The 20,372-nt window shown below is 46.4% G+C and overlaps 1 protein-coding gene across 5 annotated transcripts in view; it reads right to left on the bottom strand.

Moving 5' to 3' along the window:
- Positions 1 to 8,411: 8,411 nt before the first annotated feature.
- The window catches only part of SASH1 (SAM and SH3 domain containing 1), a 169,548-nt gene continuing 157,587 nt past the window's right edge, over positions 8,412 to 20,372 (bottom strand). For all 5 annotated transcript variants that reach the window (XM_079780343.1, XM_079780344.1, XM_079780346.1 and 2 more), the window contains 4 exons: positions 18,534 to 18,647; positions 13,668 to 14,773; positions 12,035 to 12,166; positions 8,412 to 10,887 (listed from right to left, as the gene is read on the bottom strand). In XM_079780343.1, coding sequence (XP_079636469.1) covers positions 10,624 to 10,887; positions 12,035 to 12,166; positions 13,668 to 14,773; positions 18,534 to 18,647 — 1,616 coding nt within the window. In that variant the 3' untranslated portion in view covers positions 8,412 to 10,623. The remainder of the gene's footprint in view (positions 10,888 to 12,034; positions 12,167 to 13,667; positions 14,774 to 18,533; positions 18,648 to 20,372) is intronic.

Genomic DNA, 20,372 nt, shown 5'->3' with positions numbered 1-20,372 from the left:
TTCTCAAAATTTTCAGGGAAGGAAGAATGAATGTCCAATACAAAAGTAACAAATACTCAGTAATTTGGGAAAAGAAAAAAGGAAGGAAGGAAGGAAGGAAGGAAGGAAGGAAGGAAGGAAGGAAGGAAGGAAGGAAGGAAGGGGAGACAGGGAGGGAGGGAGGGAAGGGAGACAGGGAGGGAGGGAGGGAGGGAGGGAGGGAGGGAGGGAGGGAAAGAAGCCATTGGGGTGTGATAAACACCTGTAAGAATTCACAATTGAGAGAAAAATGTCTACAGTATGAAAAGTGCTGGAAGCACAAAAGGAGTGACTTCTGTCTATTGCCTCTCATTCCCCTTCTTTCCTCTCTTGTTTCCTGAATATTGAATTCCTTTGCCAACCTCCTAAACCAGTTTTCCATCTACCATCCTTACAGCAAACTGCCATCATTTTAATCTTCTTAAATCATTCAACTACATAATAACCTTCAACAGGTCCTCATTGCCTGGTAGATATGGCTTGGAATTTAAGGCTAAAGAATTTGTACTTTCTCCTCTCTTTATCAGATGTATCCTTTCAACATCCCCCTTCTATTATGGCCTTCATTAGCCCTCTCACTCCGCCAAATTCGTTTACTGTGTCTCCCAATAAGTCTTGTCTATTTCCACCTCTGATCCTGCCTCCTTTGCCATTCTTTTGGTTGGCTATTTCTTCCGAGCTCAAGAGACTCCTGCCTGCAATTCCAGGTCTGAAGAAAAAATCTCACACCTCCTTTAGGCCTTCTTTGTCCATTTCTGCCAAAATAATAATTTTTCTCTTTTTTGAAATTTTTTTAGTTTCTGCAATCCCCACATCCAACACACACACACACACACACACACACACACACACACACACACACACTGAGTTTAAAGATGCTCCTACATCTGATTTGCTGAACAAAGTATCAGGAAAATTCCACATTAATTGTTCAGTTTCATACCAGGACAAATCAATGATCTCCAACTCCTGCTAAGCCCTTAGCACTGCTCAACTATTTTTACATGCCAGGCCAGTCAGCAGCTTCCTGTTCATTTACTCATAGTACTTTCCAAATCATCCACCATTTTTCTCAGGATCTCTGTGGATAAGTTCTTTTACTGATAATGACCTTGTCACAGAAATTCACAAAAACTCCAAATCTATTTGACATTAACCAATTGAATTTCCTTTTCTTGTATCAGAAAATGTATCTACTTCTGCAAATCCTTGCACTTTCCTCCTGGGACAAAAATTTCTACTTGCCTACCTAGTGTCCAGTTTCTTCTTCCTTACTGACAGTGGGGGTTGTGCAGGGGGCAGCTGATCGGTGTTTCTCTCTCATCGATGTTTCTAGCTCTCTGTCCCTCTCTCTTCCTCTCTGTAAAAAATCAATAAAATATATTTAAAAAAAAAAAAGAAAAGAAATTCAGGCCAAGATGAACATGGGATTCACCATGGAATATTCCAGAGACACTGAAGAGTCATGGCATGTCTAACTGGGGTAGGAAATGGCTGTATTCTGGAGTGCCCTGAATGCAACTTTCAGAATTGTTACTTCCGGGAAGAGCCTGTGGTAAGAGGTTTCTACATGCAGAGGCACTAGGACCAGGTGGAGTACATGCTCAGCTGGGTCACCGAGTTGAGAATCTTCCGTCTCCAGAATCCCACCATCAGCTCCACAGATACCACATCTCTGGAATGAGATGGCGGCAGATTCATTCCCTTTCCCTCCCTGACGCCTGCTAATCGGGGCAGCTGTTCTCAGCAAGTGCTTTATAATCACAGGTAGGAAATGCCGTGCCGGCTCCACAGTGGCATCTAGGACCCAAGCTTTGCCGCCTCTTCTGGTCTTCCTCCCCAGCGTGGGAGCTCTTGTCCCCCCCCCACTGTGGCCCGGGGGTTGCCATCACCACAGCCCTCTCTTCCTCTCACAACTGCAGGTGGCCCGGGAGGAGGGGCTTTCTCTCTAGCGGTGAGGGAAGGCCTTTATCGACTGCCTGTGTCTCAATGGCAAGAAGTGGGTCCTGTGCCCACTGCTGGCTGCAAGGGAAGCTGTTAAAGGGGGTACCCGGAGAAATTCAAGCCAAGATAAACATGGGCGTCACCCATGTTCAAGGGGCCCACACTGCCAGGACAATCACAAGTCGTCCCTGTGGACTGGGAATAGCGAGGCCAAACCAAACTGAGATTTCATCATTAGAAAGAAGGAGAACGGCCGTTGAGGAAAAGTCAGTGGGGAAGTTGGGGTCTTTCCCCCATTTTCCTTTCTTACAGATGATGACATGAGGCTGATTGGGGCAGGGACCTGCCCAGCGTCCCAGGACAAGCACAGAGCCTGTGGACAGAGAGAGCTGCAGCCCGGGCCGAGGGGTCCAGCCTGCCATCCCTGGCAACGTGCCCTGTGGACTTCGGACTTGCCTGGCCAGCACCACACTCACACAAGCCAATCTGACCAATAAACCTCTTAATACAAATCTCCTGCTGACTCTGCTTCCCTGAGGGAACCCAGACTCACCCACCAGGTGGTTTTAATATGCTGCTCAGGCTGAGAACCAGGGAGTTACTCAGCAGTGGTTAAGCCAAAGGGCATCCGAATAAAACAACCACAGTCAACTCTCATCTCTTCTACCTATCCCTCGGTGACTGCAGGCCTCAGCTGAAAAATGGGGTTCACAGTGTCTAACGCAGAGTCACAGTGGGAAGGTCAAACGCTCTCATGGATGTAAAATTCAGTGGGCATCTGGACCGAATGGTGGCCACTGCTCTTACAGTGTCAGGCTATCCTGGGCCACAAAAATAAAATGCCACTCAAACAAACACAAAAACCAACAAACCAATGAGCCCAGTTTCCCACCTCACTGTGAGACATCTCAAGTTTAGGTCTTTGTTTTAGGGTCACCGGAACACTCTCTTCCCCCAGCTTGCTCCTGGCAGGCAGCAGGGCACCTGGGCACTCAATGACACCCACCGCACCTGTGCAGCAAAAGGTCACCCGCTATGGTATTGAAAGGAGCAGCAAGGCAGGAAGCCAAGAGCTCCACGATGCTTGTGAAAGCGGATTTTGTTAAGTCCTACTGGTCACCCGTCAGTATTCTCCGATGGCGTTTTAATCAGCGGTTTGGCTGCAAGGCTCTAGGTCTCGCTGATCACTTGGAGAATTAGGCCCGCCCTGCTCTCCCTCCCGCCGCCTCATTTCGTTTTGGGGGCTGGCGGCGCCCTCTGCTCCCCCAGGCTGTGCGGGGGTGGGGGTGGGGGGGGCACTTTTCCTACCTCGGAAACGCCTCCTCTCCTCTCCCGCCGGCACGCGGCAGGTTCGGCCTTCAATCTGGTGCAGCAGTGCCCTCTGGTGGTCACAGGCTGCAGCAACTCCTCCCTCAGCAAGTCCTTGTTTGCTGGAAGCAGCTCTGGGAAGTTCTGGCCTGCTCTGGTTTCCTCTTTTTTTTTGTGGTTCAGGGAGAGTAATTCATTCAACAAGTACTAAGTGTCAGTCAAGTGTAGAGGTTCAGGCTCATCAGAGAGCAAACCTGTGCATTCCTGGACTTTAAAATGCAGCAGGAGGAGGTAGTTAATAAGCAATAAACACAACACAAGCAAGAAGGACCCCATGTCGCCTACCACCAAGGGGTTCAATCTGGATTCTTCCCATGGATGCACTGCCTTGGATTGCTTTGATAAAGGAATCTGCTTCTAGAGCAATTTAGTCCTAAAATTGACCTGCCCGAGGATCCTGCTGCTGCTGTGCCTTTCCCATCTCTTCGTTTACCAACGGCCTTCTCCCACTTCACACACAAGCATCCATCTAAATGGCTTGAAAAATGCTGGGCTGCATTTAGGCAAACTTCAAACAGTGGGTGTGGCAACATCTAAACCCAAGGCAGCAGAAGGCAGCCCTGCCCCCACCACCCATTAAACGACAGGCCTTTCTAACAACACTTTCATTTTTATCATTATCTATCAAAATGATGGCATGCCTATATATTAATAAATCCATCACTAATAATCACAGTAAGGGTAATTAAGCCCGGATTTCTTTTTACAAATAGAGCTAGTGATCAAAAGAAATTAAACTTTAATTAAAAAACATTATTAGAGGGGACTGTGATAGGATGATCAAAATACACTCATAAAAATACATTGCATGGAAATAAAAGTGGAGGAAGTAGAATCCATGGAGGGTTTCAAGGAGAAAAGAATACAATTTTTAAATTGTTCTTGTGTGCTTTCAGTGGACAACGGTAGTTATTAAACTGCTATGGGATTTATTTCCCACTGGAGGTACACATTTTAAAGTCATGTTGCAGTTTTATTTTAAAATGTAAATATTTATAGTAAACTAGAAATGTATAATCTTGCAACTATTCCCTCATGAATCAAAACTTTTGGAGGGCAATTTTAAAATATGCAAGGGAGTCCTTCTTTCTGGAATATTACTTTAGGGGCACAGGAGCAGAACTGTTTGCTGCCATCAGCATAAGGAATTAACGGCAAAGTTGAACAAGCCTTGGCAAGGACAGGAAGGCATAAGGCACCTCGGTGGCTGAACATTGTGGACTTGGGTGTCACCACCATCAACATGGCTCAGCTCCATCTGATGTGCCTGACTTTCAGCTCAGAGCTCAATTCTGGGGAAAGGGAACCCGAACGGCCCTACAGAAGTTGTACTCTGTTCAGAGGGGGCTGTGGGACACCACGACTGAAGGTTGCACCAGGATCCCTTGAAATGCAGCGGGGCGGGGGGGGGGAGAGGATGATTCCCCCAAAGGAATCAGCATGATTATCCAAAAAGAGGGGGGGGATTTGGGAGTGAGCACCCCCCCTCCAGGAAAGGGCAGCAACAGCCATTGCAAACCCATGTTCAAGGGGAAACTGCAGGAGACGTGAGAAAATACATGTTGGGTGAGTGGGTGGGGGTGAGGATGTCCCAGAACAGGATCCTAAACACAAGTAGAAGGATTAGACAGATGGGGGGACACCTCTTTTGCCATGGCTGAAGCAAGGAGGAAGGACCAGGTGTGGGCGCAGGGAATGTGCAGGTGGGCTGAAAGGAGACCCAGGGGGAGGCCGTGATGGTTCCAATGCTTCTATTTAGTGGGGGCAGATAAAGCCACTCGAGATAGGGCCAGGTGGATCAGGAGTTCGGGGATGCAAGAGGTAGTTTCTCGTGCTTCTTACGACTGTGTTTTTTAGAATCTAATGCTCTCAGCACACAGGCACACCGTTATAATCCACATACCTACCACCTCTGGCCTTTTCTCCTTCAGTCAGCTTCCTTTCCCCTCTGGTTCCCATGGCCCTTTGTGTGTGTGTGTGTGTGTGTGTGTGTGTGTGTGTGTGTGTGTGTGTTATCTATTATTATTGATTTCAGAGAGGAAGGGAGAGGGAGAGAGAGATAGAAACGTCAACAATGAGAAAGAATCATTGATTGACTGCCTCCTGCACGCCCCCTACTGGGGATCGAGCCCACAACGCAGGCATGTGTCCTTGACCAGAATCGAACCCGGGACCCCTTCAGTCTCCAGGCTGACACTCTATCCACTGAGCCAAACTGGCGAGGGCCCCATGGCCCTTTGTATAGTATACCTCTCCCCTATGGCTCTGACCACATTCATTACCCAGGTGTTGAGGATGAATGGGATGGCGGTAAACTCTAGTCAGGTTAGTCTTCCCTTCACTGGCTCCCACACACGTGTCCTGGTGGCCTTCCTTCCATATTGGACTCAAACAGGGTTTGAGAGGACTTCTCAGGTTTTTTATTGAAGTGCACCACAGGTGACAGCTAATTCCCTTTTCTGTGTTCTCCTGGGACAGTGCTGGAGGGGTGCTGCATGAGGAATGGGAATGCTTCCAAACAGTGCTGCCCACCGTCCCCTGATGAGGTGTCCAGACCTATGCCTGAGTGAGCATCCCACCTCTCCCTTGTCTCCGTCTCTCTCAGGAAGCACTGTGCTTGCTCTGAGTGGGTCTAAGACTAAGGAAACTCATTATTCCAAGGCTTTCAAATGAATAAACCCAAGAATCCAGTCAAACCTTCTTAAGGAATCATAAGAGAAAGGTAATTTCTTTTGAGTTGAGCTATTGAATCTTAGGAGTCATCTTGAGAGCATTCAGATCTGATGTGCACTGACCACCAGGAGGCAGAGGCTCGATGCAGGAGCTGCCCCCTGGTGGTCAGGGCGCTCCCACAGGGGGAGCACTGCTCAGCCAGAAGCCAGGCTCACAGCTGGTGAACTCGGGGGGCTGGGGGGGGGGGGGGGGCGCGGAGCCTCTCCCACCTCCGTGGCATTGCTAAGGAGCCCTCAGGGGATGTCCGACTGCTGGCTTAGGCCTGCTTCTCGTGGGGAGCGGGTCTAAGCCGGCAGGTGGACATCTCCCAAGGGGTTCAGGACTGCGAGAGGAAGCAAGCCGGGCAGAGGGACCGTCCCCCCCTCCACCCCCCGCTCCCAGTGCACGAATGTCATGCACCAGGTCTCTAGTTTATAAATAAAACCTATACTGTCGTGGTAAAACTCCCTTTAATGAAACCCACCAATGGATTTAAATTATTCTATCAAACTTTAAGATACACATAATTTTAACACAGCCATTCCAGATGCTAAGTATAAGAATATTCCTGACAGCTTTTTTACAACAGCAAAAACTTGTCAGAGTACTCGTTAAATAAATTATCTACATATGGAATATTATGCAGCCATCAAGAGAATTAGAGGTATTGACATGTAAGACATCCAAGATAGACTGAATTTAAAAGCAGGGTGAAGAAGTATGAAGAACAGGCCATCATTCCTATATAGAAAAATACATATGAAGTTATATTTGCAAATACATAGAGCATTTCTGAAAAGATAAGCGAACACTGGTTATAACTTACCTGTAGTGAGAGAAATGGGTGGGCTGGGGAAAAGGCAAGGGTGATTTTTGTTTTGTTTTCTCTCAACTGCATGCATTACCTATTCAAAGTTTCTATTAAACACACTCCCTCCTCATACAAAATGTTTTTATGTCAATTGTGGTACATCCATGTTGAAAAGGATTTTTGTGTAGTTGATTAATTTCTAGAATATTCCAAAGTAGATTTTTTTTTTTTTGTCAATAGAAAGCTTGGGTTTTGCTAACTGTGTGATATTGGACAAATCGACCACCTATGTCACCTTAGAACTCTTCATCTGAAAATGATGGGCTTAGACTTCCCATCAATGAATGCCTTCCAACAATCTCTTCTTGGTTTAAGATGCTGTGATTATATGATTTGACTTGGCAACATGTAAAAAAAAAAAATTGCAATACATTAGCAAAGAGAATTGGTGTGTGTCAGACAGTGAGGGGTGTATGGCAAGAGTAATTATATACAGTTACTACTATTTTTATAATATATCTTCTATCTTAAATCACACTTTATGAATTCCTTTTCTCTTCCATTCATATTTGAAATACCCAAGGAACAACAAAAGAGGCGTATTCAACTGAAGAAATTTATTTACTTTTTTTTTTCTAGGTACATAGATGACAATTATAGACAAGTTTTGATACATAGGAAAACCCTTCCGTCCTTTCTCTTTGCTAAGTGAATCGTCACAATAATTTTTTACAATTTTTAAAACAATACACAGCTTTCTTGGGCTGAAGCAATCGCGAGAACATACTGGTACTGGTATATTACAGCTACTTACAATGTTTAAAAACAGCAATGGAGAAAAATAAGTTATTTAAATACTGATTTCATATACAGAAAGTGCAATGTTGTTAGTTGTTATATAACTTGCTTGACAGCTTCTTGTTTTCTCTATCAATTTAAAAATCAAGGAAACGTGGACTCAGACGACCAGGTTTGTTTCTCTGTAGCGAACACAGTACCCACAGGCAGCAGTGACTTGGTGAACTGCCTCCCTTTGCTGCTGGTATGAAAGCACACTTTGCTATGTGGGGAACGGATTACCAATACCCCAGTGATTTCCAATGTCACCGCCCCCAGTGCAGGTGGGAGGGAAGGGCCTCTGGCTCGGAAGGCAGGCCATAAGAATCTCTCTCCTTCTCGGCTGCGTGGGAATGTCAGTCGTGGCTGGGGCTGGCTGCATCTCCTCCTAGACAGCTTCCAAGTGAAAATGTACACCGTGGATGTGTAGCTACCTGAGCCTAACTGCCTCTCCAGGTTTCTCTTGTGCTTTCCCAAGACGACCGTTTCCACCGATTCCTCAGCCTCCTGTACCAAGTGCAACTGGTTAAACCTGGATATTGCTGACACCTACCTACCGCCTGTCTCCCAACACCTGCAGGCGGCCCCGCACCACCTCAGTCAAACGTCACACAAAAACACGGAGGCTTTTTTTTTTTTTGCTTTTTTTTTTCTAGGATCAAGTTAAGAGTTTAAAGCAAAAGAAGACCCAACAAGTACTAACGATAAAAAAACAAAAGGATTTTAAAAAGCACAATCAAGTAAAAACCACCTCAGAACTTTAAGATTAGGAAGACCTTCCCACCGACAACTACTCGTGGTCCCTGAATTTGAGGTTTGTATGCAAAGGCAATGAATTCCAAGGAAGAGTGACAAAAATGCGGTTTGGCATTCTCAAAAGCTCAAGCTCAGAAAATTTCCCTTTTCTGGTGCCCTTTAGACTTAAATGAAAATGTTGCAGTGAAAATGAATTAAAATGTGGGAATTCACACAAGATTTCTCCTTCCCCTGTTACCTGATTTATGGGTGGTCATTTTGCTCAGCTTTACATATGAGCAGGGCCCCTCACATGTCATGCTGAGCTTACTGCACACACAGGTGAGGAGCCCGTCGTAGCCCTGCCTCCACATTGGAAATAGGGTTCCGCCATGTGGTCACAGGAGAACTGCAGCCGCCTTACTTCCCAGATGGGCTATATGCTAACCGGGATGTCACATCCCAAGGTGACAGGAATGGGCTGTTTTAAGAGTGCCACAGAAATTGGACAGCTTCCGCTTTCTTATTCTAGATTTCCACAACTTCTTCACATGGCATCCTACAGAAGGCATCATTGAAGCATGTGTACTGTTCTTAAAAATGCATACCGAAGCATGAGCACCTACATCACCTGAGAACAACGTTCTTTCCTCCGATACATGACTTAAGTATATAAAGCAAACACTAAAGATGGCTTTGTGATGAAGGAAGTCACTGGTTTCCCTCCTGAGGGAAATCGTTTATCTTAATGAGCAGATGAAATACTACAGAACTTTTGGTCAGAGTTTTGTGTTGAATTTGTATTGCAGATAATCACATTCAATGCTTAATAGCACGGTGCTCACGAGAAGAATGTAAAGCAAAGTCATCTTGTAAAAATGGAAACCTTATTCGTGTCGTTGCCTAAATTTCTGCTTGCTGGAAAATCAGGCACAAAGACTAGAGAGGATAGAATGTGCTGGTATCAGTTGGAAACAACCGAAAACATGCAAATACTTAATATGTGGCCCATGTGGTATGTCTGGCTCCAAAATGAACCTTTATTTGAACTAAAAGAATTATCTAAAGAAGAAGGAAAACAGTATCTTAATGGTAAAACAGGGGGGAAAAAAGCTTTAAAAACATCTCATAGACTACTTCCCTTTTTCAGAACTTCTCTCTGAAACCAGCCTTACAATGACTCTTTGCACGGGTGATCTGATGACGGAGTTTTGGGCTGGACCTGGTCAGGAGTCCAAGCCAATACCGCAGCACAATGGCCAACAGGGTAACAATCCTACACTGATTAAAATGCAAGGTGGTTATAGAAGCATACACACCCCCACACACACTCACTCACATATACACACATGATATCTTTGTGAATTCCAGAGAGTTTTTTTACTAGATTTGTAGCTAGTTTAAAAACTGAAAGCCAACGTGAAATTTGTGCCAGATAAACACTCCTACAAAATAAGCCATGGAGAATGAGATCATCAGAAAAGCCCATTTTTGCTGGGAACGTCCCAGATGTTAGATGGCGGTCTAAGCCGAAGACTTGGAACTACGGTTACAGGGTAGTGAACACTAGTTAGATAACTGCTTGAAAGCTTACATTAAGGCAAATAAAAGCTGATTGCTAGAAAGCAATTATTAAAAATGTCTCGTTTATCTGAAGGAGAATAGGACTTTTTTTTTTCCTCTAGTGCAGACAGATTTTCTTACTTTTGAACCAATGAGCATGTCAACCGATGTACCATCCTCCCGAGTCTGTGACTTTGGCCTAGCTGAGCCTGTCTGGCCCTCGGGGGCCCTGCAGGGTGACAGACGGAAGGTCAACGGCCCCATGAGAAACGGAACCGGCTGCCCCTCCCTCTGCCCCCAGCCCTCTCTCCCAGTGTACCCAGACAGACCGGAGGCACAGCATTTGTGGCAAGTTGGCATCTCGGTTCTATCGTGTTCTGAAAATAAAAATAAGTGCTCCTCTTTCTTTGGGGGAGGAGGGAGGTGTCAAAGAGAACCACCCCAGTTTCCTCCCAGGGGCTTTTCTGGAGAAGAGAGGGCCATCGGTCCCGCGCCAAGGTTTCGAGCTCCGTCGGGCCACACACTGGGCCTTTCTTCTGGATCCGGTCTGCACGTCCAGGGAAGGAGAAATGGCATCAGCATGGTGAGCACAGTGAGAGGGTGGCTCCTGTCCAGGCGGTCCCTCGCGGGCCTGGCTACATGGCCTCGGGGCCGGGCGGCAGCTTGAAGAGTCTGGCTGCAGACACGAGCTTGCTTATGTGTCTCTCCTCTGTGATGCCGGCCTCCTGCAGGCAAGTGTGGGACAGAGAAGGCACGTGGCCCAGTGTGCTGAACCCCGCTTCGGCGAGGGCGCTGGTGTACATGGGCAGACCGATGGAGATCAGCCAATCCGACACGGACGCGACACATCCGGGGGAGAGGGGCTTTCTGCAGATCTCTGTGAGTCCGCCGCTTGGGATCTGGATCAAGGAAGAAAAGAGTTTTTAGAAAGATTCTATAGGTGCCATTGGAGGGCTACTTCTTACATGCCTAAGAGGAACACTGCTAACCTGTTACATTGCTGTACTACCAGCAAGAGATGATGCTCCATGTCAAAACCCAAGGAGCATAAAGAACCTTTTCTGGATTTTTCAGAGGGGAGACAAATTTTCAAGGAAGTATTTGAAGCTCTAAAACAGTGATGGGCAACCTTTTGAGCTTGGTGTGTCAAACTTCGCCAAAAAACTGAGCATAACTCGGGTAGTGTGTCACTTTGAGGAAAAAACATTATTTCGCAAATGTTTCATCCTCGGCATGCGGCCGCCTCAGCGGCTGCGTGTCATCAGAAATGGCTACGCGTGTCAGTGATGACACGCGTGTCATAGGTTTGCCATCACTGCCCTAGAAGGTACGTGGAATTAGATCTAACCCCAAAACTCTCCAGACTCTGAGCATTGGTATTTCTGGCTATTGTGTCATGTGGTGACCTGCTCTTTGGGGAGAGATCCCCACGGTGCCTGAACAGGTGGGCCGTCCTGTGCAATAGGGTGACAAGTAAAATGCTCATGGTTGCGCGCTTACCAAGTAGATGTTCCACTGTATTCTAACCTACACGAACAGCTACAAGATTAAACGTTTATCAATATCGTTATAAAGAATCTAAGATACAATAAGAACGAGCGTTGGCTAGGACGGGGAAATGGACTTGGGGGAAGACCAAGGGTAGACCTTTCAAAGGTAACGGCTACCCCGTGCGCACACCCTGAGACTGTGCTCTCTCCAGGAAGCAAACCCTTTCAAGTAATGTCTCCTCAGAAATTAACCTCCGATGTCCACAAAGAATGGTTTTTACTACGTTACTGCGGGGGAAAATAAAATGTGGAGAAAACCTAAATGTTTCTCCCATACAGACTGGCTAAGCTACAGCACCTTCCCCTACTAGAACCCTTTGCAGTATTGCTGACACGAAAGAACTTCAATGCAGTTTTGAAACCTGACTGTTTTCAGTTGTCAGGGCCTGAGTCTAGTTCTCTTAACGAAAGTTCTTTTGTGTCATCATTAAGCTCCATCACTAAATGGACTCCAACAGCGGGTGAGGGGCCCGCGGAGCACACTGCGGCTGCTCACCGCCATGCGGTGCTGCTTGCGAAGCAGCTTCACGCGGATCTGGTCCATGTTGGCGGCGACGTCCCGCTCGGGCTGGTCCAGGTCCTCTGCGTATCTCTGCACCAGGGCCTCGGGGATCCCGCAGCGGCCGTGCTGCGAGGGGAACAGAAATGTGGTGTCAGGCGTGGTCGCGGGGATCTTGCTTTCTCCAAGGACAGCAAGCAGAAGGTAGGTTAAGACATCTAGCTACGACTGGGAAACAGCACCAGAAGTTTTCATTTGAAGGGAATACGTTTTCTCTACAGCCAACATGTGTCAGGGGGAATACTGTTACACCTTCATCTTTCAGGTAGTAATGAGCTCTAGGAAATGTTCTGAAACATAATTAAAGCAGAACACAACCTTCCTACACTTGGGGGGCCAATGCCCTCACCTCACTCTACCTGATCATTTTGCAAAATGTTATTGAAAACCGTCTCCTGAACTGCAGGGAGAAGGGCAGCCTTCTGCTGTGCCGTAGCCTCCTGCCGCGCCTCGTCCGTTAAGACTTATACCGCAGGCTGGCCAGCGGGCTCAGTTGGTTATAGTGTCGCCCCAAAGGGGGTTATTCACTAGACATTACGGAGAAGGAGGATGTTATGTAAGGCATTCGTGATCACAACCATTTTATAACAAGGATGCCATGACTGCATTATATTGTAACAGAGCTTGCATTTCCCTGAGCAACGTATGGCTACATCTCTTCTCATTTGTCTTCAAAGTCATCGTGGTATTGGTAGACCACTCTTTATTTGTTTCAAATGAGAAATGAGTTTTCATTATAGAATTCCATGTTCTTGGTACAATGCAATTTCACATCATCTTTTCCCCCGTTATCCATACAAGGTGATGTGCAATACAATTATTACATCTGAATAGGGTTCTATAATTTTCAAAGTATGTTCACATTTATTTTATTTGTTCCTAATAACACCTCTAAGAGGTAGTTATGTAGGTTATTATCAATTCCCTTTTACAAATAGGAAAATGAAATGAGGGAATTTTAATGTCTAAAAACATACATGTTGAGTTAAGACAGGAAAACTGGAACTCAGGTCTGTCCTGTCCTTTAAACCAGTGGTCGGCAAACTCATTAGTCAACAGAGCCAAATATCAACAGTACAACGATTGAAATTTCTTTTGAGAGCCAAATTTTTAAAAATTAAACTTCTTCTAACGCTACTTCTTCAAAATAGACTCGCCCAGGCCGTGGTATTTTGTGGAAGAGCCACACTCAAGGGGCCAAAGAGCCGCATGTGGCTCGTGAGCTGCAGTTTGCCGACCAAAGCTCTAAACCAAGCCTTTCAGGAAGCAGTTCTAGTACTGATTGACAGTTCTCCCTGCAATGTACAGCTGCCAAAAATTAAAAACAAAAAGGCAAAAGAAAAAAGAGCAAGGAAAAGAACATCCACGGCTGTATTTGCATTTAATCTGGACACTCTGCCCCCATCATGCCACCACCACGCTGCAGAGGCCCTTGCTGTCGGCCACCCCAGGCTCTGTCAGAATGGCCCCCGCCTCCGGGCTGGCCTCCCGGGTCAGCTGGTGTTCCTCTCGCCTGACTGCCTGACTATAGCAGCAGAGGCCTGTGAAGTGGGGCCAGGGCCGTGGATACCTTATCAGAATAGGGCTCCTCAGTGAGATCGATGCCTTCAGCTCGTAACTTGTCTTCAGTGAGCATTTCCAGGTCGACTCCCCGAGCGCAGGAGATCTTCCTGGCCCCAGCCGGGCCCAGCCTCACGCCGTGCTCCTGGAGGCTCGCGCTCTCCCGCAGCTCGGAGAGCCAGGGCGGTGGCCGCGAGCTTGGGGGGCTGCCGGGCTCCTGCCTGGAGGGAGGCTCGGAAGCCTGAGGAGCGGGACAGTCACTGGGGCCGCCGGAGCTACCCTTCTTCAGGGGCAGGCTGGGTGCGCTGGGGCCTGGAGGGCAGGGGTGGAGGCCGTTGGCCAGGCGCTCTTTGCTCTTCTTGGCAGGAACAGGCGGAGGCTGCGGAGGATGTCTGCCTGGTGTCATGGCCTCGGGGCCCCTCTGCTCACCTTCTTTGGTGTTCGGGGGCTGACAGGTTCCTTCAAGATCAAGTCCTTTTCTGTGACCCTCAAGGGGAGTCCTTGCTAGACTGTGTCTAGGAGGCTGAGCCTCATAGTTTTGGGGCAAACACGGAGCAGGTGACATGCCACTGGAAGCGGCTGCAATCGAGCCACCCAGTTTCTTAGTAGTCGTTTTCTGAGGGTCAGAAAATCTCTTGCTTTGGGTCAGTAGCAATGCATTGTCAACAGCAGCATCTCCCTGGGGGCTGTGAGCCTTGGTGATGGAGGGGGCTGTCTTTTGCGGCACTTCCGGTACAATCTGAGGGCGGGGCTCTGTCACCGCGCCAGGCACATCTTTTTCAGCATCAGGCTCTCCTTGGAGGTCATCCAGGGACTGGGATCGGGGCCAGGTCTCCACAGGCTGGGGGCCCTCCAGGGTCTCACAGCTCCGGCAGATGGACACGGGGAGGCTTCTCCGGTTTTTATTCAAGCCAGTCACACAGGGCGGATCACAGCGCTTGAAAGTGTGAGGGGTCAGGCCGCTGCCCAGCCTGCTCTCCACCCCCTGCTTCAGGGCGTCCACCGACTTGGGTAACGGCAGCGTGGGGAAGGTGCCCAGCTGATTCCTGCTGAAGGACTTCAAGCTGGACTCGGCTGATGACTTGGCAGAGAGAAGGCCAGATTTCCGAGACTTGCCTGCGAGACAAGGAAGTGGGTTACCATCCCATCTTAAAAGGTGAATCAAGCAGACATATACAGGTGTGCTATCATAATTGAAATCTCCAACTCCTACATCCCATGGTGGAATTCCATACACTCAGGGCAGACAAGCACCATTCGTGATGTTGAGTGGTAAAAGGGTTACTACGGTCTCGTTTTTATGTTTAGAAAAAATTCCTAGTCTTATGAAAGGACTCACGGAGATCGAAATTAATGGAGTTACGTGGGAAGGAAATATGCTGTGTCAGGCCATACAATAAGTCTGTTCCTAGCTGCAATCAATGTGGAAGAGGCTGACCATCCACAACCCACTTAGAAACCACACGGCCGGGACTTCTGTCTAGTGAGTATCATTCCCTAAGGTCACGGTGGCAGAGGGGCGGTGGTTCGTAAATGGTACTGCCCCCTACGGTTCACTACGGACTTCTCAAATTACACCTTCCTCCACACCCTCCCCTCTTTGTGGTTTGCGTCTAAAATAAATTAATCCTAGAAGCAGTCAACCAACCACGGTACAAATAAGTGAACAAGCTTAAGAGAGTATTTTGCCTGAGACAATCTATAAAATATTGACAGGGTTCTAATTCCCAGTGAAACGACAGCCCTGATTAAAACAAACTGTCAGACTATTAACTGGACTATCAACCAGACGTAATCTACTTATTTGGCAATTGTTGACTGACATTAACCACTAAGCCTCACTGTGAATTTACTAGCTATAGGTCAGGCACTGTGCTAAATGCTTAGTTTTCATCAATATCTATCCCTCTCTCTCTCTCTTTCTCTCACTGCTCTTTGTCACATTTTTGGTTAATACCATGCTGGTTGTGTGCCTTGACCCTGGGCTGAGGGGAATATCCCTGGTGATAAAACATGAGCCAAGAGATCCTAGTATTTTGCATTTGGCAAAGCAGAGACGCAGTCAAATGACATTTGTCTTCCTGTGTGCATAACAATGTGAGCCCTCAGACCTCGCCACCTATATGTTAGCAACATGCTAGGCTAACATTATTAGGCACTGCTAGGTTATTATCTTGTTGTTACATGGAGATCATTAGCCCAATGTTACTACTAAATATACTGACCATGGTCCCATTTCTCAGTAATAGAAAAACCATCACAGGTAAAATAGAAAGGGGAAATTCTTCATAAAGCATATACATTAAATGTTAAGTTTAAAAATCAGTTTAAAAATTCATGAAACCACTTAAGTATAACTTTTAGAAATACGGTGTCCCCTGGTCCCCCGTACTCTCAATATAAACTACATGTACACATTCCATGTTCACATCTGCTTAGAATGGAAAGGTCCCTGAGTTCACCTGAAGTGAACCATCTTTAATCTAGTTCTTCCACAGGCGCCCCTGAATCCTTCTGAGCATTAAAAAGTCTGCCGGTGACATCTGTAAAGTTCTTTCCAATATAGTCAACCAACTGAGTGCTAGGAATTCACGTATGTTCCAATAGAGATGAATATAATAATAAGTAAAATAACAATGAAGCCAGCTGGTGTGGTTCAGTGGTTGAGCGTCAACCTATGAACCAGGAGGTCCCGGTTCGATTCCTGGTCAGGGCACATGCCCAGGTTGCAGGCCCCAGCCCCAGTGTGGGGCGTGCAGGAGGCAGCCAATCAATGATTCTCTCTCATCATTGATATTTCTAACTCTCTCTCCCTCTCCCTTCCTCTCTGAAATCAATAAAAATGTATCAAAGACAACAAAACAAAACAGGGCTTTGGGAACATGCCCTCACAAACCAGAAATTACTGAACTAGAAGCACTGGTTCCTTTAAACACACCTTGCATTTATTTCTCCTTTCAATGAAAATACTTTCCTAGTGAGAATTAGACCAGAACTGTGCAGCCCGGTTTAATATTTGAATAAACAAAGGTGGGGAAGGTACCGTATCTTTAACTGTTAAGTGGTTAAAGCCAAAAAGATGGGGAGAAAAGTTTGCTTAATTGTAAACTTCTGGCAATTTCAGACCTTTGTTGCATACTTTTATGCTGCTTTCCAAAATGAAATTTATGGTTGATCCTGATGTCCCAATGTCTGTTTATTGAATGTCCTCCATGTGCATATAACTATGGAGGATACGTAAGCCACTGATTCAAAGAGCCCATCTTTTGCAGTGGGCTTGGGACTCAATGCTCCAACTAAGGGCAAAACCACAAATTCTCTGATAACTTCCAGTTATTAACTAGCCCATGGGTAGGGCTGGCCCAACGATGCCGTGTGGGGACCATAACTCTGAGTCGCAGCCAAGCTCTCTGAAGGAGGAGGAAGGAAGGACCTTATTAGATGTGGGTAGTTGTGTTCTGGTCAGAAACTTTGAGATTTTTGAAAGACAAAATGTAATATTTTAAGATGTAATTGTAGACCTTTTATTGTCAGAGACCTAGCTTCCACAGAAAAAAAAATAAAGCAATGAATGTTTGGATAAAGTCTGTCTTTTCACTTAATTTTAGTATTAATTCGATGTTTTCATACTGTAATCACTGATAGACCACCACAGAATCCATCTTTTCATTGAAGGAGTCCCTGTCACTGTGATCCCCAAGCTAACACGCTTGCCTGCTTCGCTGGCACAGTCGAAAACACCGAGGGCTGCCCTCCTTGCGCTTACTATGTACGAAAGAAGAAACACTGAGGCGAGGGATGATGACGGTGCTGAAGGAACCAAACCTCATGCCCTGGCTTGGCATCATACTCTCAGAGGGGCTCCTCAAAATCCTCATATTGAAATGAGAGGCCCCTCCATGACAGTCCCAAGCGCTGAGATATTCTTGCTCCACAGAATAAGTAAGCAAACACATATGCAAAGAGGTCCTCCATGGTATGTTTTGTCTTTTTCTTTGTTTAAAAATAGGCCCACTTATTTTAACCCATCCCTGGCTTATGAAGGTACTTATTATAACGAATACAAACTACATTCCTTTCTGGCTTACAGTTCAATGAAGCCCAGACACCACTGGTCGATGGATGATGACACTAAGTAGAGGACGGACTTGAAAATGCTCATGGTATTGGGAAATAAGGTCTAAAATATTGCCTGAGAGCCTATTATGAGCCAGAGTAGAAAAGAACAATGGCTTCAGGTATTATATAACCTCTCTGAGCTTTAAAGTCTCCATCTATAAAACATGCCTTGCAGGGTTTGAGTGATAATTAGTAATCCACATGTAAGCACCTAGCCCACTGCCCATTTCCCGGTCAGTGTTGAATGAATGCTGGATATTATTAACATATCACGGCTTTGTTTAAGCCCTACAACAATCTGTGAAAGAGAAACCCATCTTGCTACTTCAGAGGTAAGAGGGCTCAAAGACATGAGGGAACAATCAAAGTCTTCAGCTCACAAATGGGCTTCAAACCCCAGGTCTCCTCACTTTAAACCTCACGGCTCTTTCCATGACCTACACTGAGTGCTAAGATTCTAAGAGTTTCAGGACAATGGGAAGTGGAGGGTCTCTTTCTTGAACTCTCCATTTGTTTCCTAGGAGGACCAGAAGGATAACCGATAGGAAAACGGCTGTAGTCATTTCTCAAGAACATCAATCGCCTGGGTTCTTGAAGGATGTTCATTCTTCCTGAGGATCTTCATTAAGCACCAATAATCCTGGAAAATGTCCTCCTTCTACTGCCTGTATGTCCCCAAAGCTCAGACAGAGGAAGAAAGACAGTCATTAGCCAAAGCACATGACGGGGCCGCCATGGTGGTCTGTGCCGACATTACCGTTTTCCAGGTTCTCACTGCTTTCATAGCATCCCGAGTCTCGCGGCGAGCACCCGCTCAGGGCCTGGCTGTCAACGAGCAGCTTCTCCTGGGATCCAGACTGGTCGCTGTTACCTGGAGAAGGTGAGCACAAAGCATGGACCCATAAGGGGAAGGAAAAGCAGAGCTCCCCAGTCAACCAAGTCCCAGTTTTATCCTCAGTCATCACCATGCATACCGTACATTTTTAAGCCTTTGACCTTTGGAATAACACTAATTACTTTAAAGTCAATGAGATAAAAATGGTCAGAGTAAGTGCTTGGGCACATAACACAGAAACCGAAAGAACTAGTTGCATGATGAACGGCTTTATTTTCCTTCCCTTTTCTCGTCACTTGTCCTCCCCTCCTACCACAGACACAGAGAGAGAAAGAAAGCAACACACCAGAAATCTGATGCCCTTTCTTGGGTCATTAAAAAAGTAAACTGTGGGAAGGCAGAGGGCTGCCATCCACATATGTGCCAGCCGCTTCTACGTCCCCTTACCACTTCCTGTTTGTACTGCTCACATGGAAAGCATTTTATAACAGCAATCATAGCAGAAATCATGGCAAGGGAAGCCCTTAAAATAGACCCCCAAATTAAGGACTGCTATTTTTTAAAGAATTAATGAAAAACTAACTAATTGGATGCATAAGAGCAAATCTTACCCACCCCACCCCCTCCGCCCCGCACAAAAAGTGGAACATTCTAGAGTGATGTCCTCATTGTGTGGAAGAGTCTGTGGATTTGGAGTGGTCTCTGTCTTAGCCCAGCATGTTATTTAGGAAAATGATACTTATAAAATGAGGGCTTTGAGCTATCAGTTACAACCTAGGAAGAGGAAGCAATGTAGTCTGTCCTTGGCAAGGACAGTTACTGCTTCAGCTAAAACAGACCCCAAAGTGCTGACCAGTGGGGAATAAAACAGAAAACTTGTCCCCTGCCACCGCATGAAGACGCAGACTATAACTACACCCTTGGGGATGTCAGCCTCATCAGACACAGCAGGTACCTGAAGTTATCATGGGGATGGAAGGGGTTGCTCCCATCACCCGAATACCAGGTCAATTTGTAGAATCACGAGGCATGTGTCAAGGGGCTGCTGTCACTTGCTCCCTAAAGGATTCAACTACTGAGCAGAAACCTGACTATCAAGTTTAGCAAAATTCCCTAAAAGGAAAAGCCAGCGTTTCCCAAGCAACTTGCCCTCCTCCACTGGAGGGAAAGAAGAGGTGGGGTACCCCTTACAGTGCAGCAGAATCAAGGCCATATCCTCTCCCTGCAGTTTCTAGAATTAATTTCAAGGCACAAAGAGGAAAAAAGGTGAGTTAGCACCATGAGAATTCTCACAGTCAAACAAGAGCGGAGGACTGCACTGTGGGGCTGACTTCTGAACTTGCCCCTGAAGGGACTTTGCTGGAGCTAAAACTCTTCCCCACCCCCACCCCCAACTTCGACACACTCACGCACACAAACACACATAGACACATACACACAGAAGGAGGAAGAATATGCTAAGACACGGATGAGTATCCAGACATCAGAAGGTTCTTGTGCATAAGGACATGAGCCATTTTCTGGAGAGCAGTTATCGCCGAAAGAAGAAAGGGAAGGGAAGGGAATTCTTGGATAGCAGGCCTTTCAATGGGCTTGTAACATGTATTTCTTTAAAAGAAAAGAATCGAAGCAAAAATGTTCACTTTACTTGGACTTAGAAGGTGGATATGTGGAACTGTTCTATTTTTCTCTGTACCTTTCTGCATATTTGAAATAACTGCTCATTAAAATTCTTATTGAAATGGTTTCCGAAAAGAAGAG

This window comes from Cnephaeus nilssonii, assembly GCF_951640355.1.
Source record: "Cnephaeus nilssonii genome assembly, chromosome: 9".
NCBI lineage: Eukaryota > Metazoa > Chordata > Mammalia > Chiroptera > Vespertilionidae > Cnephaeus > Cnephaeus nilssonii.
The sequence above is the reverse complement of the archived record's forward strand: the minus strand, read 5'-3'. Positions and strand labels throughout refer to the sequence as shown.